Below are 27,433 nucleotides of genomic sequence, written 5' to 3'. Positions count from 1 at the left end.
TGATGAAACCTTGATGTACAATAGCGCTGAAAGAGATACTGCGCACTCCACAATAAATCATGATGTTTAATATGATCGCAGAGTCTGCCTTTCATTTTCGCCCAGCCCTTGCAGCAAGAGAGAGAGCAGGAGAGCAAGAATGCACTTTTGTCTTTAAGGAAACTGGAGACAGAACCACGGGAAACCCAATCAGTGACCCACAGCTACCTGACCATGGGAAAGAAGACGGCACAAGGAGGAGACATTGAAAGCTCTCCAAATATGACTCATCCCCTTTGTCTTTTATCCTTCCTGCTCTCTCGTCTCGTATCGCTCTGTTCGGTCTTTGTGCGGACACACTTTGACACTTCTTCTGGAAATCTCTGTTTGGTCACTGCAGCAGAGGCGACCAGCGGCGGCAGCCTTGACTTTCGGGAGGCAAATCCCCCCACTACCACCACCACCAGCACCCCCACTAGCACCACCACCTCTGTAACACAATCCACACACTCCTGTAATCAGGACAAAACAGTCAGGCTGCCATAGAAACCGGAGGTCTGTGTCTGCACAACACTCGGCCCTCTTCTTTTTTCTGCTCGCACTCTTTTTCTAAGGTGAGGTCAGCCGTGGAGAGTGGGAGGGGAGAGGGAGCAGAATGCCTTCTCATTGAGGTCAGAGAGAGGGAGAGAGAGGGGGGGGGGGGGTGAGAAAGAGGGGGGAGACATGCATATATGCAGCGTTGCACGCCGACAAGCAGGCTGTGCTGTGTTTTCTCTCCTCCAGCAGCCAGGGTGATTCATTATCAAATTAGAAATGAATTTATGAAGGTTGTCTCTCCAGCTCCCTTTTTTGCTGACGGACAGACGCCATCGCCCTTTCTCATGCGCCTCCCCCCCCCCGACGGCAGGAATGAGGGGCATCTTTCACACACGGGCCGTGGCATCCCTTCTATGGGCCGAGGCTGACGGGTGAGGAGGCTTCGCGCTGCCAGCTGACCGCCGGGGGCCATGCTGTCAACGGGCCACATTTAACCCGTGACGTTAATGTCAGGCCTCGTCTTGGCTCTACCTTAGCGTACACACCACATGATATCCTACACACTTAGACACACAACTTAAAATAGACGCCGGGTAAAATATTAATGGGACAGAAGGCGGGTGAAGCGGCGGCAGCAGAGGATGAAACAATGCATCCTTTGAGAGAACATTACACCTGGAAGGTCTCAAAGGGCGATCATATGGAGTTATTGATCACAGGGAAGAAGGAGACTCACAGCATGTCGGGGCAGTTGTCTGGTTTGTCCAAGAGTCCTCCCTCCATGACAAAGCGCAGCACCTGTTCATTGGACATGCCCTGGTATGGCTGCTCCGCTAAGGTGGCGATCTCCCACAGCACGACTCCAAATGACCTACAGTAAGAAGAGAAACGACAGGTTGAGACATTTTTGCAACAGAAAACGTTTGAAGCAGCCATATGAATAATTTGATCATCCTTATGACATAAACTCAATTAAAAACAGTACAAAGACACTATATTTAATGTTTTACCTCACCAACGCCACATTTGGCTTCTTCTGAATCTGGTCATAGTGACACATTTTCAAAAAACTAAAAACTGAGGAAGGTCAGGTCATTCACAAGCGAGGACGGGGCGAGGTTCACCACTTTGTGAAACACACGATTGTATGAAGGTTATTGCTACGTGGGCTCAGGGGCACTTGTCGGCAAACACAGTTTTGTTTGCGAGCGATCGCGTTGCATTTTTATCTACAATTTACACAGCGCCTCAACTTTTTGGGGAATCTGGATAGTGAATAAATATTACATTTAAAAGAACCAAACGTGTGTTTTTGAATTGTTCTTTTCACCAGAGTTTTTTAAGTATCAAACTAAAACTGTATGATTAAAATAAAAATAAAAACTATTGACACATAGGGTTGCAGCGATATATACCATATGGAGTATGTTTGCTCATCTACGTTATTGAATTCTACTGTGTGAATTTTTTAAAATGAGAATGAGACGTTTGTTCAGCCAAATAAACCCTCCTGTTTTCAATCCGTTCAGGGTCATTATAACTGATTGACTGACTAATTATAATAACTGTGTAATACCGTGATGTTTCCTGAGATTATTATCGTCCCGTGAAATTCTCATGCCACTGCAACCCCCAGCTACACACACTTTCGCTCATCGGACTTCGCTTCATTGAGGACGTTTCAGCACGCAAACCTTAATCAGAAAATGTAATTTGTTTATTCAGTAGTGACTGACGAATGTCTGAGAGCAATGAAATCATTAATCAAGTGAGCAGAATTCTTCACTTTCCGTACAGTAAACCCTTCTGTCAGTGTTTTTCACTTTTGAATTGTGTTTTTTTCCTCACCCTTCAGGCAGCCAGTGGTTTATTCGCCTTCACTAAAAGACTCCTCGCATGCTTGAATTAGGTCATCCGTCACAGTGAACATAATGTCTTTGTGCTTTTATGCAACTAGTTTCATTACAGAACAGCAGTAGTAGCTGCTGTAGTCTATATGCGATTTCTTTATGTTAATTGGCCGATAAACCAGCAGAATATGCTTAATGAAGCGAGAAAAACTCTGTTCTGGTCCTTTAAAGCTGCGTCGATATTTGTTATATTAATATCGGCTTGAATGATGCTCGCAGGATGAACTCTCGCCCGACTCTGTGGGCCCACACAGCTCCACACCTTTGAAGGCGATGTTATGTCTGTGATGTGTTTAGCTTTAAGTAGCGAAAAAGGTCCATTAATTCAGCTTCAACAGTGTTAGATTTACATAAACGATGAACTGTATGCGTAATGTTCAGCTTGATGTGGATTTCTGCCCTAAAGAGGCCAAAACAGCCAGTACTGCACCTTTAACTTCCTTCGTTACCTCGTGCACAAGCAACCTGTGACTTAAATCGCAAAGTCACAGTGACCTGACAGCATTTAACAGAGGGCTAAACTTAAAACCTGGCAACCTACCCACTGTTTTGGTGCACAACTCAGTGATTCACTGTAATTTCATTACTGCAGGTCGAGCCTTAGTTATAGTAAACATCACCTCAGCTTAACCTCGGGCTACGCTGCTCTGAGATTACTGCGAGACTTTTCCTGAGGAAAATCTCTGAAGTCGCCTAACAAGGACCACAATATTTGTTCACCCTTGCTAGTCATATTCTCACCACTGGCACGAGTTCTGAGGGTTCGAACTCCGCCGTCTTATTACAACACTGCAGCGCATAAGTGGCTGAAACGGCCTCGCGCTGACAGACGAAGCCACGTTCAGACAGCTCTCCTGATCAACAAAATAAAAGTCACCTACTTGTGGATTCCAGACGAGACCAGAGCGGGCTCGTCTTACTGCGAAGTTCATCTGCGCAACATCAAAGACGAAGATGCAGTAGGCAAAATGTGGAGGTGGGTTTTGTGCTGGCACTGCAGCCTATCATTTGAAAACATCTGGAGCAGTTTAAGACCACTCTTAGGGACTGACCCGTGGGACAGTTTGAGTTGGGAAACAAAAACTTGCGAGGGAGCTAGTAAACGAGTAACTCGAGAACTATATCGCTTCACACAGAAAAACGTGGCAGAAAACGCTGCCAGCTGAGATTTCACCGCAAGCTGGCATTCGAAAAAAAAGAAAAAAAAAAGGGTTTCGGTAAAAAAAGATTAATCCTTGTTCTATACTCTTCTATCAGGGAGAGAGGAATTTCCAGCTGGAAACCACAAGATTTTTGATGGTTTTGGAAGTTCTTGCTGTCAGAGCACACTCGAAGAGGACGGAGGGCAGGAAATGCATGTTCGCGCTGTTAAGCAAAGAATGTTGTTAAGAATACGGGCCGAGAAGTGATGTGTGTGTTTTTATAGTTTGGACTCCACAGCATGAAATGTTTAAGCGTATCCACACGCAACATGGAGACATTTCTGGAATACTTTTGCGAGCCCCCTGGATTAGGGAAGGTTTATACATGTATAATGCAGAATTGCGAGTGTGTGGGTGTGTGTGTGTGTGTAACGGAGTGATGTGTTCTCATACCAGACATCAGACATCGTTGTGAACACGCCATCTTTTAGCGACTCTGGAGACATCCAGCGGACCGGCAGCAGGCCCTTCCCTCCTTTTCGGTAGTAATCCGTCTCATAAATATCTCTGGTCATGCCAAAATCTGAGGAGAAAAATGAAGAAAGAGGTTGGGGAAGCCACTAAACATCGCTCACTCTGTGTGGGAGAGGAAGCTACTCAGAAACCCATCCGTTCCTTCGCCTCCTCCCTCCCTCTGTCCATCTACATTAAGACACCGCTGCCTCAGGCACTCACTGAAAATCCAAACACTTATTTTTCAAGGCCCGGTGGAGTGGGTTCAGCTCCGAGCGACCGGGGACGGCTCACGGCATCGCATTAACTCGACTTACCTCCAATCTTCACAGTGAAGTCCTCGGCTACCATGCAGTTCCTGGCAGCCAGATCTCTGTGGACAAATTTGTTGGCGTTTAGGTACGACATGCCGTCGGCGATTTCCCCCGCCATCTGGATCATCTTTTTAAGCGGGGGAAGGACCTGGGTGGTGCTGTTCTGTTGCAGAGTGAGAGGGGACGGGGTGAGAGGGGAAAGAGCACCAAAAAAAAAAAAACACTGTTCAGTCGGTCCTCGTGTCATCTTCTTTATGCTTTCCGCAGCACAGTGGTTACAGTTCAGCATTGCAAAGCGAGGGATGGAGGCTGCATGTGCAGGATGACTACACGTGTCAGACACTCAAATGTAATGCTTTTTAAGATAACTTTGACCAAATTTACAGGGTCACCACTGGTCCTTGAAATCCTGGACAGTTTGTGAGTATGAGGGGGGGCTTAAATTACTGGAATTTACATTGCATGTGTAACAAAGCAGCACAATTGAGAAGCGTTCACACAAATGAGCCCCTCTCTCTCTCTCGTTCTTTTTTTTTGTCATCTGTGAGCTTCTCTAACACCTGCAATTTCTCATTATAATCTTCTCACTGTTGTAACAGTAATTCATCTTGATACATGTCTCAAACTTTGTTGTGCCGCGTTCTTTGAATTTGAGGGAATTAGGCCTGGAAAAGTCCTCAATCTGATGTCTTAAAAAGATGTGGGAACCCAGAATTAAGACTTAAATTTCTGGACAAATCAACTTTTACTTATCCAAGCAGGTTTCTATGTTAGAAAATGTTTTTAGGTTACTCTACATTTTGCCAACAGTGCAAGTATAAAGTAAAGACAGGTAGGTTTAAAGATTTGTAACATCTTTTACCCAGAGGAGCTTGACTAGGTATGAAAAAGACATTAAAGGATGTGTGTGGCAATCAAGACCCACTTATTCACTATTTATTGACTTTAAGGTCTTACATGTAAGACTGTTTAAGACACCCTGTGGAGGACAAATCACATTGACTTTTTTACTGTAAGAGAGAGACAGCATCTGATATACAGCTGAGGTGTGTGTTTATGCGTGCGTGTGAGCAAAAGCTGCTTACTTCTTTGCGCAGCGAGCGCAGGTGGCTCTTGAGATCTCCACGGGTCATCAGCTCCATAATCACCAAGGTTGGCTGTCCCTGAGAGACCACGCCTAGCAGCCGCACCTGAACCAATCACAACACGGTGCAGGTCAGAAGGGACGAGTCCAAAACTTAAACAACATGTTAGGTCTGTGTGTTCACAGAGGAACACAGTGACAAACTCAGAACAGTCAGTAAGCACCACACCGAAAAAAAAATATCATTTTTTTTAGTGTTGATAGACATAATTCACCCACAATGCAATGCACAAAGGGAGGAAGGAAGAAGCTCACAGCTGGAAGACAAATCAAACTAACAACAGATGGTGGTGAAACAGCTCCAGGAACACATTAGAAAAACAAAAAATAAGTATTACATTGTTGGAAAAACATTCGACTCTCTCTCTGTTCGGTTCAACTGTTGTCACGGCTTGATTGATGTCTGACGGCGCATGTATTTCGTAACCGGTGTTCTTCATTATTCATTCGTTTGTAGTATAATTCCTCTTTCCTCAGGCTTCGAGACTTCTCAATTTATTCTCCACAACCCACCTGACATAATTGGGTTTATTGTAATGATTTATTATTTGACCATCCATTTATAGGATTTTGTATCATGAAAAGGAACTACCGCTATCATTTCACTGGACAGTTCTGGTTATATGATGACAATCAAATCAATCTTGGATATTGAATCCTGATTCCTGAATACTGTATACAATTGGGGAGTCAACAGCTCATATTTTACATCTCAGTATATACAAAATACAGTTTCTCTTAACTTGCTTTGAAGATTGTAAAAAAATAAATAAATAAATTTTTCCTTCAAATATTTGGTTTTGTTTTTTGTAGCAGCTGGGCTTGATACATTTTTTAGAGTAAAGGCAACCACCCTGTACTGGTGACCGGCTGACACCCTCCTCTATGCATGTATGCAGATTAACTAGGGAATAATGACAATGGAAAGCACCCTCTTACAAATGCTGTTTTTTTAGCCATATTGTGATGATTGATCTGCGTTTATTGAAGGCGTCTTCTCTCTCTTACCACGTGGTGACAGTTGAACTCCTTCATGACGGAGGCCTCGTTCAGAAACTCAATGCGCTCCCTCATGCTCGCCGACTCGTTCACCGTCTTGATGGCCACGCGTGTCTCGGGTTCGTCCTTGACCACTCCCTTGGCGATGCCTTCGTACACCATGCCGAAGGAGCCCTGACCCAGCTCCCGGTGCATGGTGATCTTCTCCCTGGCCACCTCCCACTCGTCCGGTACGTACACTGACACGACACAGATGGACAGCTGGTCAACAGCACGTACAAGCACCAAAATGCAACAGAGGAGTCGTGGAGATGTTCGACATTCTTACTCTCAGCTGCACTGAAGTACTCTGGGTTGACGGACGCGTACAGGACTCCGTTCCCCAATCTGTCGCTGTTCCTGTTGACACAAAGGCCTCTCAGTAAGTCAGCAGGCAGCTCCGTATGAGTCATTCTCTATAGGAAGTTTAGTCTTTACCACAAAGGGAATTTTAACAAAAACAACAGCAACATAATGTGGAAAGCATGTTCACGAAGGTACTCGCCTCTTTTTGTTCACAAAGAAGAGAATCGTGGAGAGGCCGGCGATGAAAAGAGTCACGATGATGGGGATTATGATGACCAAGTAGAACGTTACACTATCTTCTCCTGTCAAGAGAGAGGTCAAACAGAAAGTAATCAGCGAGGACGTAAAGGTGACAATATGCCGTGTTTTTTGTGTGAGAGATGCTTCCTTACGTTTGGGCGGAGGAACGTAGAAGGACACGCTCTCCGTCCAGGAGCCGTTCCCTGCTAGTGAGATGGCGCGCACATGAGCAGAGTAATTCCCTGAGCCCAGGTTGGTCAGCCGAGCTCCTTTGTGCTCGCGGTAGTGCTGCCGCGACACACACTCAATTTTCTCAGGCTGAGAGGAAGAGAGCACAAAATTAGTCAAGGTCAGCAATCGGTATAGGCAACCAAGAGAGGCGGAAAGGACACATTGTTTTATGTATGTATAAATAAATCAATAATGTATGTCAGTTGCTAGACATTGTTACATAGAGCTCCTTTAGCCAATCGTGGTTCAATATTCATCTTACACGTGTGTGGTGTAAATGTCAAACCTCAGAAGATGTAATAATTGAGCTTTTTTGGAAAAGCCAAATCAGACAAACTACTACTCGTGTTTTTAAGTATTTTGATTAAAACATGCCTGAGTTGATCTATATTCTGACTCACCTCAGTCCCCAGACGGAACGCGATCTCATACGTCAGGATGAGTCCGTTGGGCATGACGGGCTCCGGCCAGTGCAGCACGACACAACCCTCCACCTTGTCACTCCTCTCGTACATCACCTTCCCAGGGATGTCATCTGCTCTGACTGGGAAACACACACACACAACTTTATTAAAGGCTGTGACTGCAGAGTGCTGCATGAGAAGGTGTTAAAGCATTGCTGGAGTGTACAAAGTGTATCCAGTCAGTTTTCGTACCTGCCGGTTTGGTCCTGGAGTAGACGAAGGCTCCGGCGCTGCAGCGCCCCACCTCCTCGTTGCAGGCGTGAAGGTCAATACGGTAGACAGTGAAGGGCTGCAGGTTGTGGATCTCTAAAGATTCGGCTGTGCTCCTGTCCTCTGAGAAAGGGTACTCCTTGATAGGAGGAATACCATCTGTGCTGTTATCCCCCTGACCGAAGCTGGTGTTTCCCCTACCATCACCAAACAGTGTGTTGTTAGCCACGCCGACAACATCTCTACGCCGACGATCCGGAGGTCTGCAATACAGAAGGACAAACAGATGCAACAGCTGTAATAAAGTTGATTTAAGTAAAGCTTTGATGTGGATTAAAGACACAGAAAGATATATGTCCTGTAAAACCTATTGTAACAAGTAACTGTAGGTTTATAACTCCCAGAAGCATTTTACACAAGCTGAAGCATCTCACTGCACTGGGAGGAGAGACTGTGTGTTTTGCATCTTTGTTTATGTGTGTGTGTGTGTGTGTGTGTGTGTGTGTGTGTGTGTGTGTGTGCGCGCCATGTGTCCAGATGCTGCTAACTACTCCCTGTGGAGCTGTGTGGAAGGATGAGGTCAGACAGATCACAGCGAGGTGGACAGACAGTCGCAGAGAGAAAAAGACAGACGCATGAGAGATTTTTCCACAGTAAAAAAAAAACTATAAAATGAGACTTTCTCTCCAGCATATCCCAATCATAACAATAAAAAAGTCTAATAGGGAAAAAAAAAAAAAAGCTGAAGTATAACCTAGAGAGAAAGAACTGCTCAATGATAATGACCAATTTCCAGCAGCCAAACTTAGGGCGCTGCGGTCTCGTAACGGCGATGATGAGCGGCTGCGGAGCGACCTGGAGCTGGACATCATCATTACTGAGAGCATTCAGGTGGTGACAGCTTCGGCTGTGGCGGCGGCAGCGGCAGAAACACAACGGACGCCACAGGGCACCTTCCTTACCTTCACCGTGAGACCTACAGGACGGTTGGACAAAGGAAAGAGTTCTGAGCTCTGATCGAGTTGGAAAACGATATCCGCGCTGACGGAAGGTGACAACAGGTGATGTACAGTATAAGGAGCTCTGGCAAGGTGATAAATGTCTCCGGGTTGTTTAGAAAAGTAATGAGGACAACAGGTGGCTGGGTTTTCTATTACAGCATGTGAAACAGCTTATGATTGAAAGAGCATTCTGGGAATTAGGGATGTTTTTTTCGTGAGAAATCTGTCATATTTTTGTTTAGTCTGTAAACTGTGCTCGTCACCGCCCAAAGTGACGCCCCAAATGCTCAACTTACGATCAAATGAGACTAGAAAGAAGAAGAGAAAAGAAAAAATAGTTCCCCGGCCACTTTTCTGTAGCTCGACTAATCAACCCAGCTCCGTCGGGATGAACAGAATGCTGAACCGAGAGACCGATCTGAGCCGAGCTACAGTCAAACAATCTGTTGTTTTCCGAGCAGACGTACACCTGCAGGAGGAGAGCGCCGACACAGACGGACCCGTGGGAAAGACCAGTCGCACTGACATGTCAACATTCCTCTCTGACAGTGCGGTGCAATCCGCAAAGTCCAGGGCTCGAGAAACTGCTACGGTGACTCCTAAAAGTGCATCAAAAATATTTTGAACAAACTGACAGAAGAGTTTAATGTAAAGATGCAGAAGCGTGAAACTAGCACAAGCGTTGAGATATCGCAGTATTAAAAGTGACAGAGCGAGAGGAGGACGGAGCCAGCTGAGAGGCCAGAAGAACGAAAACTTGAGGGATCTCGTTTTCGTGTGTGTAATACGAGTGTTAAGGGTTATGCAGGGCAGTGCTAGCAGTGTGAGAAGCCTCAGCTGACTGAAGCGTGACCTTATAACCAGTGAGTTACTGCAGTTAGTGTCCTGACCTCACCCGCTCAAAAAAGATCCACCTTTTTTTTTTTTTTTACGCAACAGAATCCAGGGAGGGAGCCGTGTCTACACATTCGGTCTGCGGAGAGGAGGGGCGCATTATTAGCAGCGACGGAGAACAGCGAAAAGGATGTGATGGAGGAGGACTTCCAGGGTGTCCTCATTAATCCACCTTGTATGTTCCCAGCAGGTGACTACAGTGAACGCACACTCCTGTCAGCCAATAACAGGTTGTGGATCTTACCTACACAAACGGCTAAACCTCCCTCCACTTCTCCGGTAAATCATTCCGCCTTTCTTTAACTTTTCTGTTTGTGCTCTAGCGCTGATGGGGCTCTTCCCTCATTCATTTAAATTCCAGATGGATCCACTGTACATTTCCTGGCAGCTGTCTCGCTCCAGAATTGAAGAAGAAAAAAAAAAAAAAAAAAGACGAGTCCTGGACAAAGAGAGCATGCAAAGGGGAGGAGGAGAGTGGAGTGCCGAGTGGAGGGGGGGACAGAATGGAAAACATTTCCTCTTCTTTCTGTTTCTGTTTTCACCCGCCCTCTTTCCCCTCACCCCGGGTCTAAACCCTGAACTTTTGAAAAAACCTCTCCCCGGTTTTCGAGTCCTTTCCCTGGAGTGGTTTGTAATAATGCTGGCTCTGTTACAGTGGAGAGTCTGTGCATACACAGGCTGAGCCCTTCGCTGCAGGCCCGGGACCTGCCACCCGCCTGTTTCCTAGACAGCTATAGTATAACAAATCAACAGGGCCAGAAAGAGGAGGAGGAGGGGGAGGAGGAGGAGGAGAAGGAGGAAGGGAGGGGGGGCCAGATATGCGTTCAATTACAATAGAAAGCTGTTTTGTTATCCTCTTTCCAAAGACATATTGATCCAATCTCACAAGAGCATTGCAAAGAAAAAAAAAGAAGGGCGCTGTAACGCCGTTTGAATGGATGAACTTTCGGTTTGGAGGCATCATTTAAAGCTATGGATTTATAAGATACCTGCGGAGCGTTATGAGCGAGACGCAACAAGTATATCGAAAGTCTCCGTGTTTCACCGTGATGGATGCTGGGAGCGTCGCGGCACCGGATTCGCACAAAAAAAAAAAACGCACAGATTGTGTTTGAGGGTAAAGGAGTGTGTGAGAAGACACGGAGCGGGAGTCTTTGAAAACAGAGGAACATCCTTCGCCACGAGCAAGTTAAATGATAACACAACACAGATGTCGGTCCCCATTGTGGGGAACAAAAGCCTAAGCAGCTACGACTGTGCAGCCAAACTAGGCCCTTCAGACTCCTTAATCACATCTCTCTCCTGGGTTTGTTTGTGTTGCCTAAATTGCTGCCTGCTAGGTCCTAACATCCCCCCCTTGCCACCGTTGCCAGGGAAACAGAAAGCCACAACCGCGCTGAGAAGGCTTTGGATCCGACTCAGCATGTCTCCTCATCTGCACCGCCCGACAGAAAGGGCCAACCCAGCGGGCCGGCCAAGCCCTCGTCCGGTCCCATCAACACCCCAATGCTCAGGTCCTGTCAGCCGCCGCCTCATTCCTCATTCTGACCCATTGAGGCGGACTAGTTCAGCTCTCCGCAGAGTCAAACAGTCAAAGGGAGATCAATGACAGGCTGCTGCAATTATCTCCGCTCCATCTGTGGCTCACTCTACCTTGGCAGAAAGATGGCGTTGTGGAGGAAGTTCTCGAAAATTTTGAAAAAGACGCGGTCGTCCTTGTCCCGCTCCTTCTCCTCGGCCGTCTTCTGGCAGGCACAGCACGGGCTCTCTGGCCCCGCGAGGTCGGACTTAGTGGGCTTGGTGTTCTCTTCCATGTCCGTGAGCCCTGTCGCCGGGATACGGGTCGGGGTCTTCAGCTCTGTTTTAAGAGAAACCAAGACTGTTTAGAGATTTTTTCCTGCACAGAGTTAAGTTTAACCATTACACTACTATTTTGGGGAACACAGTTATTCCCTTGCTGTATATCTAACATACAGAAAAGAGAGCTCAGATAATAAGTTATTGTAGTGTAGAATGAGTGACGTAGACCTTTGGAGCAGTAGTTATGTTGGTAGAGCTCCGTGTCCTCAGGCTGCCGTTGCCAGCGGACCAGGTAGTAGGTCAGGTTGCCGTTAGGAAAGGCTGGAGGAGACCACTTCACCACCAGCTTTGTTGAAGAGTTGGCATATGCACGGGCGTCTTTGGGCATAGACGGGGCTGCGAAAGAGCCAAAGTGCAGGTTCAGTTAAAATGTTGTCCTCCTGTTTACAGACAGCTTTAGAAAGAATCAACAGACTGACGACCGACTTACGTGATGGACGTGTGCGGATGTAGATGATGTCACTCTTTGCCCCTGTGATAAGCTTATCCTGCACCTGCAGGGTAATGGCCTTCACGAAAATAGCATACTGAGTCCAGGGTTTGAGGTGTTGAAGGCTGACTTTTGGGTTAATGCTTATGTTCTGAGGGAGATCCACGTCCACCATGTGCCAGCTGTTCGAGCCACAGCCGTCCTGGCCGTCAAACTCTATGATGTCCTGCAGAGGGCTGTTGAGAACATGGCGGAGAACATGACGTTGCCATTTTGCATGAAAGTAAAACACAATCAAGGTCACACTTGAAGATGTTTCATCTTAAGAGCATTTGCCAATGGTCTTGCCTATTTTAGACCATTATTTACAAATGTTGTGTACTTTATAATTCTCGATTGATTACCTGCCTGTGAGGCAAGACATTTGTTTCATTTTGTGCCAGCTCAATAAGAGGAACCTGACAGTTAATCAAACCCAGATCTCAAACAATAAGCAGACATGGATGTTCTGAATGTATTGTTATAAATGTGGTCTTTTGTTTTGCATTAGAGGGAATCTTCTTTTGGTCATCTGTTGAAATCAGAACGCCTTAAAGGCAGGAAATCAATCCGAAAGCTGAGACAATGCTTTTAGAAAATGGTTGGCAGCGATGTGAAGTGCACACAGTTACTATTGATTGAGGTAAAATATGCAAAACCAGACAGATAGGATCATCTAGGATTTTGTTTTTCCGTGAAATGACTCAGATTATTCAGTTGACCCTTTATTCAACCCTTTATTCATACCCACTCTTCCTTACTGCAGAGTTAATCTTATGATATGAGTGTCTTATAGCAGATAATGTGTGAGTTAATGGGTACTCACGACTCCTTGTAGTAGACTATGAAGCTAACAAGGTCAGTGTAGCCCGGCGGCCTGTAGCGTTCCCATGTCAACCTGATCGTGTGGCTCGATGTGATGTTAGACTTGAACTTCAGAATATGACTTTCACCTGTTGTGACAAAGCAGAACCTTCAATGAGACACACTTACAAAAAAAGAGAACATATCATGGCTTACACAAACACTGAATGACAGATTGTTTCTTTTTTTTTCAAAATATCACTCGCAATAAAAAAGGAGCTCAACCTGTCCCGGTTGCGTCAGAAATACTCACAGCTGGCTCTTTCGCCGTTGTTGCGGAAGTCGCCCTCCTCGGGCTTCACAGTTATGCCCGCCTTTTGCCGCATCTTGTGGATCTCAGACACGCACAGTTTAGGGTTCTGACGAAAGAAGAGACGTCCGTTCAGAATTGTCAGGTTGTGCTGGTTCCAGTCCCAAAGATACTGCAGGTGCTGGTTGTCGATGGCGGAGAACGAGTACATTCTGAAAAATTGAAGGAGATCAAGAAGGAGGTTACAACCACGCCGTGTGAACAGGCTTAATTTAGCAGAAATGTGGTTAAGAAGTTTTGCCACCTGGTGGCAGCGTCAAGCACCGACAGAGGTGGACATCACACGAGCTCAGGTTTGTTTGTCTGTCTGACAATGAGCCTGGGTTTGCACAGAGGAGGACGGGACACGGAGGCAGCGCTAACACTCTGAGCTCCGGCAGGCCGAGCAAGAGCAGCAGAACACCTCCAGAGGGAAGGGAATGTCTGCCATCCTAAACAGCATTCCTCAGAGTGAAACTTTACCCCAGGAGAAACGACAACAAGAAGGGTGACGGGATTTCCCATGACCCCTTTGGCCATTACCAAAAAAAAACCTTCCCTCGTATCTCAGACTGCTGCTGATACCAGAGTAAAGGCGAGGCTGATGGACCTGAGACTTTCCATTCAGCTGTGCAGCCACACTCACTTATCTCGGCTGTCTGGGTCATTTTTAAAATGATACTACAACATCTAAACGGCGTCTCTAGACACTGCTATATTTAGATTTATCAGTTCGCAGGAATGTACTCATCCCTCCATCCCGTCATTCAAGCGAGAAGTCACTCTGACATTAATGTAACTTCAGTGATATATTGGTGGCAACCTCCCTGCCTGGCTGCGGCTCGCTCGCGTCCCTCTAATTCCCTCAGCCGGCGCACACAAGCACGCACACATTCAAAGGCACAATGTGCAGACGAGCCATACTTGTCCATGAGTTCATTCCCATCGATGTAACGCAGGCTCTTGAGGAAGGACAGCGAGCCAAGTGCGTGGGAGTGTCGGATCTTCACATAGCCCGTCACTCTCTGGATCAATCCCATGAAGCTCTCCAGCTCAGACTCGATGTTATCTGGGGACAGGGGATGAACATAAACACACATTAAAAATGCACAAGGACCGTCTAACTGCTACCGTGACATCCAGGCTCCCTTTTTTTTTTTAACACACACATCCCGATGAGCACTCCATTGTTTGAGCTTTGTCATACGTGGAGATTAGCTTGTGAGCCGCCCTGTCAACTGAGCAAATAAACAGCGTTATAGCATAATGTGATAATTGGGTTAGAGCACAGGAAGCAGATGCAATGCTGATTTGGTGGCCCTCACTGTGCATCCCGGCAGCTTAGACAGCCAGGCTCCGCTACTTTATCAGTCTCAGTAATCATAATATTTGCAGAGCAGTCAAGTGCAACAAAGTGTGGTTAAGTTAGTATAAGGATTGCAGGAGCGTACTGTGCAACAGATTGCAGCCAAACTCAAGGTCCCATGTTGGAGAAAAGTGAGATTTCCACTTCTCTTTTGGCATAAAGCAGGGTTAGGTGCTGTAATAGTACCGGTTACAGTCCACACACAGAACACAGCCCTGTGTACAGAAACTGTGCCTTTAAATGAGCAGTCAGGACTTCTAAGGCTGTGATGTCACAACTATACAGACGCCGCCATTAGCAACGCTCCCAGTGGTTGCAAAAACACACATACAGAGCGGATATGAAACACGGTGGGCAGTGTCTGCTCAGGCCTGTAAGGGCTGACCAATCACGGCTGACAGGGCTTTTCAGGAGGGACAGTCAATAAATGGATCAGAGTGTTCAGACAGGAGTTGACACAGGTACTGCAGTAACGGACAGCATGAAATATCATGTGTTTTTGACCATTAAAGGGCAAATTCACCCAAAAATAAATGTGGATGGAAAGTTGGGTGATGCTTCAGTGTCCACAAAACATTTCTGGAGTTTCACAGAAAAACAGTATTGAAGCGTTCTCCTGAACGACTGAAAAAAGGCTCCGTACAGCTCGTCTAAAGGACGCAGGCTAGGTCTCAGAAAGCCCAGAGACCCGTAACTGATTTGCAAAGAAAGCGTTCAAGACAAAAGCAAGAGCTTGACCTCCATCACGGGTGTCAATAACATCTTTTCATATCAATTTGGTATCTCAATGCTCTCAAAGAGAATCTCTAATATTACACCTGTCGAAATGTTGAGAACCATCTTATGTTCTTTTTGATTTGTTTTTTTTTACATTTGAAAACGAGTCCCCGTCTGCTGCAGGTGTTAAGGAGAATGCTGATGCTCTGTTTTTACTGTGAAGCTCGAGAAACGGACTACAAAACTTAATCCGATAATGACTGAATTTTCAGTTCTGGGTGAACTTTGCCTTTAAGGCTAGTCTAAAGGTTTCAACCTTAAAGTGAGCATAATATGGGACCTTTAAATATCTTGTTGAGTGTTGGGGCTGTGTTTGAGAACAGAGGACTATGAGTGTGAATGCTCCCTTTAGCTGCAGCTGATGTTGTAGTTTGGTCCGCTAATGTTTACTGAAGTTTAGTATGGAATGGCCTTCTAACCGACGTTACACTGCAAAATTAACAGCAAATGTGGTGTCAGCAGCACTCACTTCCGCGGCGGATGTTGATGTCCAGATTGCCTTCGATGATGGTGCAGTCCTTTAGAGACTGAGCGGCATCCACAGAGTCGATGACCGAGGAGGTGCAGGGCTTATCGCACGGGCCGTTGCAGGCACTGCATAACATGCTGCGTTACAGAGGGAGGGAGTGTAGAAGAAGAAAGAGACATTAATGAAAAAATACAAAAAAATCTAACGTGAACTTTTCTACCTCACTGAGAAATCATTTGCCCACTCCCTAACTCCCAGGCATTCCAGAGGATTCAGGCAAATAAATTCACTGCATGACACAAGGTCATCTCTCACTGAGAGTTTAATCTTTTATGGGCCCTCATCTGAACTCGTGAGAGAGTGACTCACTGTATTGACCTCAGAGACAAAACAGCAGCGGTACGTCCAAAAAAACATACAGCATCAGAGATAGAGTGGAAAGTTTGGGAACTGACGAGACAAAACAGGAGAGGAAAGTTGCAGCACAAAAGTTTTCTTATTCGAAGGCTAATGTCAAACAAAGTAAATGTCAGGTGAGTCACTTCTCAAAACCTCTGAGTATTAATCTACGAAAGTACTAGCGATGGGAGCAAGCCGCTGCGTCGAGCACTTTTCGCTGTCTCTAAACAGTCTGGGGAGCCTAAACTTGAATCATTAATAGTCTGTCGTGCTCTTAACCGCCAGCACTTTCAGCTTTGAGACCTGCTTTAAGAAAAAGGGGCTTGTGAGGGGGCGGGTCAGGTGAAGTTCAGCTCAAGGATACTTTATGCAAATAAATTCTTTATACAGAAGTACACAGTGAGCACGAGTGGCTCTGGTGTGTGTGAATACTGAGGAGAAACCACGCTGCAAAATCATCCAGGGAATAATACGTACTTCATGCTCTCGCTCTGTATAAAAGATCAAATACAAAACATTTAAGAAGAGTAGGTTTCAGCCTTGAAAGTAGAATTATTACGTTTTAACAGCTCTTTGTACATTCAGTGTGTCACCTGCCGTGACATTTCGGAATCATCAGGACTGAAACCAGAAGCGAAGGGGTACGTCTTTACCGATTAGTCTCGTTGCGTGTGAAGCCAGAGGGGCATTCGGGCATGCACTCTCCCCTGTGGATGACAAAGTGCATGTCTATGGGCAGGTGCACTTGGGAGCACAGGTCCATGGTGATGCAGCGCCAGCCCTCGAACTTGTAGGTGTCCGGGGGACAGTCTGGTACGCAGCGACCCTCGTGGTGGTAGTGGAGGCAGGCGGAGCAGGCCATGTCGTTGTTGGGCTCGGTGCAGCTGCCCAGGCACTGGCTGTGGCAACACTCCCCTTTGTCCGTGCAGGCGAGCTTGCAGTGGTCCGGGCACACTGCAGGAGACAAAGAGAAAATGGGCGAGAGGTGAGTTTTGGGTGCGTGTAAACAATCTACACCGCTGAAGTCAATGGTGATAAAGCCCAAAACTTCTTCTTACAGAGCACAGATCACAATTTAAACATGTACAACAACTTGTTTGTTAACAGGCCAGGAAGCAAATACGTTGAAGAGGGGTACAGAGTCGAACACTCAGCTGCCAGTTTATTAAGTTTATTAACTTTTGATTTAGCCTACCCCTGGTACAAATGGGGTGGACAAAATAATGGAAACACCTGTCAGTATGACACAAAACAAATGAACGGCAGTATAATCTTCACAAATGGGAGATTAATTTCAGGCTTTTTAAACATTTAGATTATTTTTAGACTTTTTTTCATTCATCATTAATATGCTATTATCATTGATTGTTTTTTTTTTTTACCTTTCTGTCATTTAAGCACTTTGTAATGTTATTGTTATCAAGCTGTCATCATCAATATTATTGAGAGATTGCGGATCACTTTTTACAGGAGAGACCTGACCAAGAATGGCAGGAACACAGAGTGATAACGGTGAATCACAGAGATACACGCGAACATAATCAGATAAAAGCACTTGCACACAGACATCCTGGATTCAACAGTTTTAGAGGGGGTTTGATGGTTTACAATACTACAAGTTTACGTTCAGTCTGTCGCAGTGAAAAGCTGTCTTTCCCAATTTGGTTTGGACTTTAGGAGCAACAAATGATAAAAAGGTTTTTTTTTTAAAAAGAGTCAAGTGAACAAAGACTGTGATTTCCATACCTCAAGCTGAAAAGATAGGTAAAGAGGAAGTTTGCCAAGAGTGGCTTTCTAAATACAAACACAACACAGGCAGCAACGGAGGAGGCGTGCACCTAAACCAGACCAATTCACTTCTGAGAATCGTACACAATGATGAGTAAGAGAGCCACAGTTTGTAATGAATCTCAGAGCCCTGTGTTACACGCTATCTGGCATGTGAGGACAACGAGCAGCGGCGTTGTCCTCAGACTAAACTGGCAACTCAAGTGTATCCATGTATTAAAATATGCACACAAGGGTTTTTTGATTCGGGCACAAGTGATGGCATTTATATTCAGACACAAATGCAAATTCGTGACGAGAGGATGTCGTGTTTCTAAACGTTTGAACGTGTCTTTCTGTGCAAGTGAAGAGGCAGAGCTGGAGAACACCATCACGGAGGAACTGGAGTGCAGCGCTGGCCTCACTTAATGTGATTTCCCGTTGGTATCGTCCTTTCTTTGACAGCAATGCGAAAAAAGGAAAATTTTTGAGAGCAAATGAATCCTTGCCTTTTTTGTTTTTAACCGAATCTGCAACCACAGAGCCACTAAAAATAAATGAATAACAGGTCAGAATTCTGGGAGAAAAAACACATAACACACAATCTTATTTCCTCGTTATTCTTCCATAATGGAGGGGAAAAAAGACTTTTGCAGCCCTCCCGCTATCACTGCAGCTTCTAAGAAAGAACTACTGTACATCGTTCCAGGCCGCGAGAAAAAAAAAGCAACAGTAAAACGATTGTGCGGGGTGTTTCAAATTAAGCTTGAGTAACATGAATAATAGAAGCTCCTCTGTTTACAGAGGATCTCCGAGAGACCAAAAGCCATAACAATATGTTATCAATAACACAGCGTTTTCCCAACGCTTGGGATGGACAAATAGTCCATTTGACAGATTGTGCACCCTGACAGATTTATCTCGCAGCGCTTACATAATGAACATTAATGTATCAGCCCTTTAAACCCCCGGAGGAAAAGTATTTCCAAATCCAACGAAAACAGAAAAGTTCTTGTTCAGGTAATAAGATACATGAAAAAGTGAGATCAGTGCTTGTTTGTCAGCTCCGCCGACTACTTCTGACAGTCTCCTCAGCTTCACACTTAACAGATAAGTGACACAGACGAAAATCAGACGATGGAGAGCGTCTGTTTTTAATGCTCAAAGGCAGTTTTACTGTAGCCTATTTACAGAGAAGAAGCACTTCTGAAAAAGCAGATGTAGAGTGAAGAAAGCAGATGATTCCCACTGTTAACGAATCTTGAGACACTGCAGGCAGGAGTGTCCTAGTTTCCAATGAGTCCACTCCATAGAAAAAGCACCTGGAGTGTGTGTTTGTTTGAGGACTTGTATGAATGGTTGTGAAAGGGCCCGGTGACAAGGTGTTCTTTTGCTAATGTTTGTTCCCTGTTTGAGAAGTCCCAGGCGAGATAAAGAGCTGCTCCGTGAGAGACTCAAGAGTCAAGGTTCAGGTTTCTTGTAGAATATCAGAAATCTGTCTGCACGTTTGATAAAAGTAACAGCCCTTTTTAAAAAAAAATTTTTTTGCATATTGTGCAGACAGCAGTGCCCTGCCCTCCCCACACCCTCGCGTTTGTTTGCTGTATTAGGGTCTGAAGTGTTTACTATTTATTGTTATGCTCTTTGTTATTGCTGCAAAGCAAATTTCCCCACAGGGGCAATAAAGCTGAACTGAACTACACTGAACTGAACTGAAATAGGAGGCACAGCACTCCTGGTTCCTTAGCAACCGCCTCCTGGTGCAAAGCCAGAGCTGGAAGGAAATGTGCACACAATCAAACACACTCAGACAAAAAAGTACACTCAAACACACATTTCACCACTCTCTCTTTCATATGCGCCATTATCATCTGCAAGACTCAAAATTTGACTTCATTGTCCCCGGTGTCACCATTTCAGCCGCCCCTCTTTGCAGACACATTTTGCAGGAGCGCACGTGATCGAGGACGAGAACACATGTGTGTGAGACATGTGTGCACAAGCATGTTGGTATGTGAGCGTCTGCGGGTGCCAGAGTGAAAGAGGAGAAAAGGGAGCGCTGCTTGTTTATTTGCTTTTAAATTAAATGCGGGTGTCAGAGCATCGCCGGCTCGCTCTGTGAAATCAGCGGAGAGAATGAAGCCGGCTGCCGAGCTAATCTCTTGATGAATATTTCATGTTGCTTTACAAAACATCTGTGTAGGTTAAGAATGTGACGGTGCACTACAGCAATGCTGCAGAGCAAACACACACACACACACACACACCCACACACACACACAGACACTCCACTCCTACAGTGCAAACTCCAGTTTCACCTCCACAAGGGAAGGGGAGTGATCGTTCCCAACCCTGACGGCATCTCAAATAGTTCTTTCTCACATTCAGGCAAATCTGATAGTGAAGAAGAGATTGACAAACAAAGGTATTTTCTCAAAAACAAAAATTGATCTGTATACATCCAGTAGACATGATACCATATATTCTTTGTTAAAGACACTGCGGTACCTCTCCTGATAAGACAGACCATGAAATCAACATAGTATTGATGGCATTCAAGAGTATTTTCATGATGGCATCAGTACGGTTAATAGTATTTATCTTTGTGGCCTTTGCTACACTATGTATAGCTTCACATCAAGCACACGCTCCACCACACCAGAAAGTTGACTGGCTCCGTGGCACTTCATGAACACCGTATCCAAATATTCTGGATCTGCTCCAAAGAAAATGTTAAAGGCCCTTTTTTTAAACCCGCAGCATGAAACGCCAACACACACAGGTTCTCGCATGGTCGGCTGTGATTCGGTTGGAAATACGACGCCGAACCAAGTGTGTTTTAAAGCCGGCACGTCACATCGGTGTTGCACATTTTGCAGAGTGAGAAGGGAAAAAAAAAACTGAAAAGAAGAGAAACACCGGCCGAGGCTTAATTTTCTTGGAATCCGACCAAAAGGGGGCAGCCAAGGCAAACTCTAATGAGCCGTACTGGAGGAGGTCCCTTCCTTCCTGCATCATTTTAACAGATTCCTCAATGAAGAGAAATTCCAAACATGCATACCTTCCACCAGAAGAAAGCGAGGGAGGAGGGGAGGTGGGGGGGGGGGGGGAGCTGCTGCCTTAAAACCATATAAGTCGACCCGGTTTCACTGTGTGACCAAACAACCCGTGGTATCAAGGATACAATCCACTATTTATAGATGCTCCTAATGCAGCCCTATTTCCACGCCACTGCTCTCGACACATAGCTATGCGGGGCATTGTGGGTTTCCACTGCTTCAAAGGAAAGGGACTACCTAACAAGGGGCGCCTCTTAAGATAACTCGTCATCATCCTTGTAGTCCCCTGAGTGGACGTTTAATATGAGCAGGAATAAATGAGAGGCATCAGCAGGCTGGGATCTGACCCCATTTAATTGCGTACTGTATTACATTAAGCAACTGTTGAAAGACGAGGTTCTGGAGAAACAAAAACTTGGACATGATCGAAGGCTGCAGGGTCAAAGAAGTCACACTTGCGGGAGGAGGGGATAGAGAGGTTTATGATGTTGCTCCTCTCATACAGTAGTTACACAACCCCCCCTCCCTCCCTCCCTCCCTCCTGCTCGTTCCCCAAGCAAACACAGTCAGGTCAGACACCATAGCCAACCACCAGCCGTTCACCAGAGCGCTGCGACACACGGAGCGTCCCGGGTCCATTTCATCCATAGTAAACGAGACAACAGTCAGCACTGAGGAGTCTCCCTCAGAGCAGCTGGTGCATCCCTACAACCGCCATTAAACACAGCCGCGGGGGGAGGAAGACGCATCGCTGATCGAGGGACAGACAAGTGCTGTGCACTGTTTGGTTTTTGTTCTAAAGGTATCCCTCCAGTCACCGGACTATGTGAGGAATCCGCAGAATGTATCAGGCCGCAGAGGACTCGAGGGGGAGGATGTTAATCCCTTGTTCCGCTGCAATGACACAATAACGACTTCAGGAATTGCCACGGAAACTTGAGAAGAGGCGGCTATTTTAGCTGCAGACATGATGAACACGGAGGTGTAATGTGAGATAAGAAAAGGGAAGCTTTAAACTGAACGTACCAAAAAAATGAGACTCAAGCATCAGTTGTCCATGTGAGCCTGCAGCAGAGCACAACTGCGTACATCAGAGGCATCAAATGTATTCCTCTGTCAGGCTTGGCCTTGCTTTCTTAAAGCACGGCATGCAAGATAGGGGGTTCACGGTCATGTGACCCAGAGCCCCTTCAACTATGCCTCACCCCTCCTTTTCTCTCTTTCCACACAGTCTGTATTGACAAAAAAAAAAGCAGCTTCAATCTGATAACAAGATGGCTAGATTTCAACACTGTCTGCACGGAGTAGGTTCTGTGTGTGTGTGTGTGTGTGTGTGTGTGTGTGTGTGTGTGTGTGTGTGTGTGTGAGAGAGAGAGAGAGAAAAGTAGGAGGACAGGTGAGAGGGTTTTAAGTTGCCTCCTCAAATCAAATGTATGAATTTATTGTATAAGAATGCCGGCGTTTGCTCTGGAGGACGAGGATGAGGATTGCGGTGCGGCAGTGCTCCTCATCTGAATGCGAGTCATGTCCTGTTTGCTGGAGAGCACGCTGTGTAAAAGAGACTACTACACTGTTTACATTGGGAGGCTGGTGACACGTTTACTGCCAATGGGCCGCACCGCTCCCTCTATAGATGAGGGAGATGAAGATGAGAAGCAGGAGTGAGAATACAGGAAATATAGGAGGATTTTCCCCCCCGAGCCAATCCCACGTGTCAGACACAGTGGAACATCGAAATGATCTATTGAAAGACGAAATATATCATTCTTCATAACATATCAAAGCACGGTATGTTTTTCCCTGTGTCATCGAAGATAAGTAGGAAGCGTGACAGACAGTTGGGAAATCATTCATTATTCACAGTGGGGCTCGAGGGGAGGGACGGCGGGGAGGAGGGTGTCGGTGAGAGAGGAGGGTGGGGGTTAAACCGAGAGCTGCCCGCTGGACCAATAGCAGGTGGGCAGGGGCGGTGCTAATCCCGATGACTGACATGTTATTGAGTCTGGAGCAGAGATGGTAAACAAGTCCTCTCTTGAGCAGGCGCTGGGAGGGGGGAGTCGTAACCATAGTGATTAAGCATGGCTTTTGCACAGATCCGGAGAAACCATAAGTTAAGGGGAAAACCTGAACAGACGCAGCTTACTCAACAACAAGCCTTAGCAAGATTGTTCCTGTAAACAGCTCTGACCCTTAACTTGAACGTCAGCTGAATAACAAAAACATGACTCGGCTGTACGGGAAGAGGAGGGCGAGATTCAAATCTGCAGGAAGAAAAACACTTCAGCTGTGACTGCGAGGATTCTTTATTTAAATGTGTAAATATAGTTAACATACAATTTCTTTTATTTTTTTTATTTTGTTATGATGGTGATGGTGTGCATGATTTTGAAGGAGGGTGCTGTAGTAGCTCAATCACCCTGCCTGTCCTTGCTCCACAATATAAACGGGGCCATAGCTCCATTAGGACATGATTAAATTTATCTCTACATCACCTCCATTTACCAAAGTATTCACTCTACTGCACACTGCTGTAATCCACTGCACGGCGGGGATGTGAAGCCTCCCCGCTCTGTGCAGAGTCAGAACCGTCGAGATCGGGTTACCGGAGCTGAGGGCAGCAGCAGACAGTAAGGTAGCAGAACAGGAGTACAGTAGCAGACGGCAGGCCTACGAGGGGCTGCTGCAGCCCTGATCGCAGGCCGACCCCCCCACCAAGCTCCCTGAGCTCCATCAGGCCACATCCTCATCCGGCAACCCGATCCTCCCTGGGAGCCCCCGGTGGATCACTCCAGACACTTGTTTAAACCACATCAGCCCAGACGGCCAGAGAGAGAGGATGCTTCCTCCGCTCACAGCCAAAGGCAAACCGCATCAGAGATTCCGGCGCAGTCTCGCTGCTACAGAGATAAAGTCTCAAGCGCCAGGATGATCTAATCTAGAGTGGTGTTTTTCACCTTTTCAGACAGAGTGTGTCTGGACGTGCATGTTCGGCAAGATTGAGCGTTCTGCTGATCCGAGGTTTTTTTTTTTTCAGAGGGGGAACACTGCACAGCGTCATGATGTGATTTTCTCATGCAGACAGCTGGCTCAGGAGAGCTTGGCTAAATCTCTCTTCAGTCCTGCGCACAAAGGTGTGTTTGAGCCCTCTCCTCCCCGTCCCAGTGTTTCTGGGTCTCTTCCACTCCCATGCCCACTAAAGACCAGCAATGTGTTTTTCACACAACTATGTGCTGGTCTGTGTGTTCAGGCATGCGTGGCATTTCCCCTCACTCGCATTCAGTCACAACAACACACACACACACACACACACACACACACACACACGAACACACACCCCTTCCTTCTACCCTCAGGCCTGGGCTCACTCTGCAGCTGCTGTTGTTGTTGTTGTTGCTTTGTTGTTGACTGCACTTATTAACAGGACACAGGTATGCAGCACCGTCACATGTGAGAACACTTTGTTTTTATCACTGGAGAGGAGGAGGAGGATGGTCTGAGAGCTATTAAAGACACGTTAAAAGAGTGGAAAAAGTGAGTAAGAAGATCCTGGTATTTTCACCAAAACTAAGGCAAATACAATGTACATGAATGTTCTGATATAAGTCAGCACGATTCACTGCAGGTAATTATCAATAGCCATCATAAGAATGGATTCTGGTAAATGGAAAACGTAATATAAAAAGGTAGGGATACAAAAATGTTAACCATGCTACAGGGTGCAAAAACAATATGTCTTCTGATTAATTTGAGTTATTCCTGAGTCAGTTCATGTGACTTGTTTGACAGGATGACAGATCTAATTATGCCAAAAATTAGCTCGTTCCTACTTCTCACATATGAGGATTGGATTGTTTTCTTGGTCATATGTCATATTAGAGGGAAAATCTTGGCGGTTGTTTGCTGGTCAGATAAGGTTTTCTAATTGTAAGGGGCATATCAGCAAAACAAAGTCTGTAACAAAGAAACTAATCTGTAACTAATAGACAAAAACAGACAGATTAAGAAATAAAATTGATATGAAGGTCCAAAACTAGAGCTGCAGTGGTTGATTAGTAGTCGATTAGTAGATAACTAATTGATCTTTTAAGTCATCTTCTTGAATCTTATATGAAGAGTTTTTATTCTTTATTTTTGACTGACAAAAAAAGCAATTTGAAGATGGCAATTTGGGCTCTGAGACACCGTGATGAGCATTTCTCATAATTTGTGAAATTGTATAGAGTGAAAGATGAATCTTGAAAATAATCAGCAGATTAACTGATGATATAAAAAAATAATGTTAGTTGCCAACCTATTCAAAACAGAGTGCTCATAAACATCAGCTTAAATGCCCTTTAAAAGAAAAGAGCTGCTTCACAGGGCGGCCGGTGGGGGTCAAACTCCAGAACTTAGCCTGAGCCCGAGCTGGACCTCTAAATCTCTGCAGGCCGGACTTCTAGTAGGCCCGAACTCCCAGAGTCCCAGTTCATCCCTCAACAGAAGCACCCCTGGAGTCACATTTGTAGCATGAAGACGAGCCTCTGCGGCATTCTCCCTCATTAAATCAGGCAACTCTCCAACTTACTCTGAGGACTCATTCACATAGTGGCTGTCATGACTTGGAGGGTTTTTTGTTTTGTTTTGTTTTGTTTTTTTCACACAGATCCATGCACCGAATCATTTTAGCTCCACCATGAACGACACGTCTAAATCATGTTCGACAGCGATGCCTCCTCTCTGTGACTCCTATCACAATATGAATGGCAAGTAGGTGCATCACCTGCTGCATCACCTGCTGCCCATTTTAAGAAACACAATCGGTGGGAGAGTAAATCCTGCCAGTTCAAAGTTTTTCTTCCTCTGGTTCAGCTCAATAATGACATTTACAGACATCACCGTGTCACATGCAGGCTCTGAACGTGACAGACTTCATAGCTCGGATGCTAAGGCAGGCTTCGGTATAGGAAAATCTACTTTGGGGAGAACTCAGGCGATGTTTTTTTTTCCCTTTTTCACAGATTTGGAGGTGTTTCCTCGCACTTAAAGTGGCTTCTAAAAATACCTGACTTCCCAGATTTGCTTCATTAAATACACTGTGTTTCCTGGCAGTGCTGTGCTCTGCTGGCTGGCAAGCTGCGCCGGCTGGTTGTTTTGCTAGCTGGGTGACTGGTCGGAGTTAGTGAGAGCGTGTCAAGCCCTCACATCCCCTCGGCCTCTGACATACTGCTCTCTAATCCCTCTTTTGAATGCAGAGGAGACAATCATTCAAGGAGACTTATGCTTGGATACATGTATAAACTGTACATGGTATCCATCAAACACGGGCTTTTACTACGCAACGCTGACGACTGAGGAACATAACAAACCGTACACATATGAACGAACAACTTACTGCTTCATCTGGCTCAGGTGCTGGATGTGTGCTGGCTCAGTCTAACACCTGGCTGTGTACCCACAACCTCCAACCTCCAGACATATGGCCCGATGTTGATTCTCAACACGTTCAGACTGAGTGCACAACACTTCAGTTTACACCTCGGAGCATTAAAAATGTGACTTTTGCTGAGTCTTAATATCAAGGTGCACACATTAACCATTAACTAGCTGCTTATTAGCATATTGGCTCCTTATTAGTATCAAATAAAGCACTTCATATTGATGCCTTTTTCTGTGTGATCGCAGTTTACAACTTTTAGGCAATTAACTAGGAGTTTACGCTCCATAACCTCCTAATTGCTGCTTACTAAGTGTGAGATACGACGGAAGGCGAGACTGTTCTGTTGTCAAGATGTGTCGAGACTGTGAAGACGTGAAATGGAGTTTTAAAAAATAGAAGGGAGGGAAACTTAAGGTAATATTTTTATTTTATTTTCTCTAAAAGGCACATTTTTCAAAAAGCTTTCTATTATGTATCTATATTGATATGCAGCACTTTTTTTCATTTCAAATGAGAAAATAACTTGTATTTATTACCATTTATAATCCCTCTGGGTCAATGTGAGTACTGACAGACTATTTATCTTGTTTTTGACAGTTTCGCAGAAGTTGATACAGATACTAAGCTCATTTAATATACTATATATAGCAGTGTATAAACATTGTGATGTTCCGCACCTTTGCTTGATGAAGTTCTCTTTAACTGGACTTCTTTCTATGCTAATTGAATACCCTGTTCTAAAGTGAGGTCTTCCTCGTAACTAATTCACTGAGTG

The 27,433-nt window shown here is 45.5% G+C and overlaps 1 protein-coding gene across 1 annotated transcript in view; it reads right to left on the bottom strand.

The window, feature by feature from the left end:
- igf1ra (insulin-like growth factor 1a receptor) overlaps positions 1-27,433 on the bottom strand; it is an 80,562-nt gene that overhangs the window by 5,939 nt on the left and 47,190 nt on the right. Inside the window, exons 3-20 of the mRNA XM_030425026.1 lie at positions 17,070-17,370; positions 16,018-16,154; positions 14,330-14,474; positions 13,370-13,578; positions 13,079-13,205; positions 12,214-12,449; positions 11,952-12,119; positions 11,577-11,781; positions 8,011-8,291; positions 7,756-7,898; positions 7,276-7,441; positions 7,083-7,185; positions 6,867-6,937; positions 6,548-6,777; positions 5,481-5,585; positions 4,399-4,558; positions 4,022-4,151; positions 1,253-1,387 (exon numbers count right to left, since the gene is read on the bottom strand). Of these exons, the coding sequence (XP_030280886.1) occupies positions 1,253-1,387; positions 4,022-4,151; positions 4,399-4,558; positions 5,481-5,585; positions 6,548-6,777; positions 6,867-6,937; positions 7,083-7,185; positions 7,276-7,441; positions 7,756-7,898; positions 8,011-8,291; positions 11,577-11,781; positions 11,952-12,119; positions 12,214-12,449; positions 13,079-13,205; positions 13,370-13,578; positions 14,330-14,474; positions 16,018-16,154; positions 17,070-17,370 (3,052 nt within the window). The remainder of the gene's footprint in view (positions 1-1,252; positions 1,388-4,021; positions 4,152-4,398; positions 4,559-5,480; positions 5,586-6,547; positions 6,778-6,866; positions 6,938-7,082; positions 7,186-7,275; positions 7,442-7,755; positions 7,899-8,010; positions 8,292-11,576; positions 11,782-11,951; positions 12,120-12,213; positions 12,450-13,078; positions 13,206-13,369; positions 13,579-14,329; positions 14,475-16,017; positions 16,155-17,069; positions 17,371-27,433) is intronic.

This window comes from Sparus aurata, chromosome 8 (genome assembly GCF_900880675.1).
Source record: "Sparus aurata chromosome 8, fSpaAur1.1, whole genome shotgun sequence".
Lineage (NCBI taxonomy): Eukaryota > Metazoa > Chordata > Actinopteri > Spariformes > Sparidae > Sparus > Sparus aurata.
Note: the sequence above shows the minus strand (reverse complement) of the source record. Positions and strands in the feature narration are given on the sequence as shown.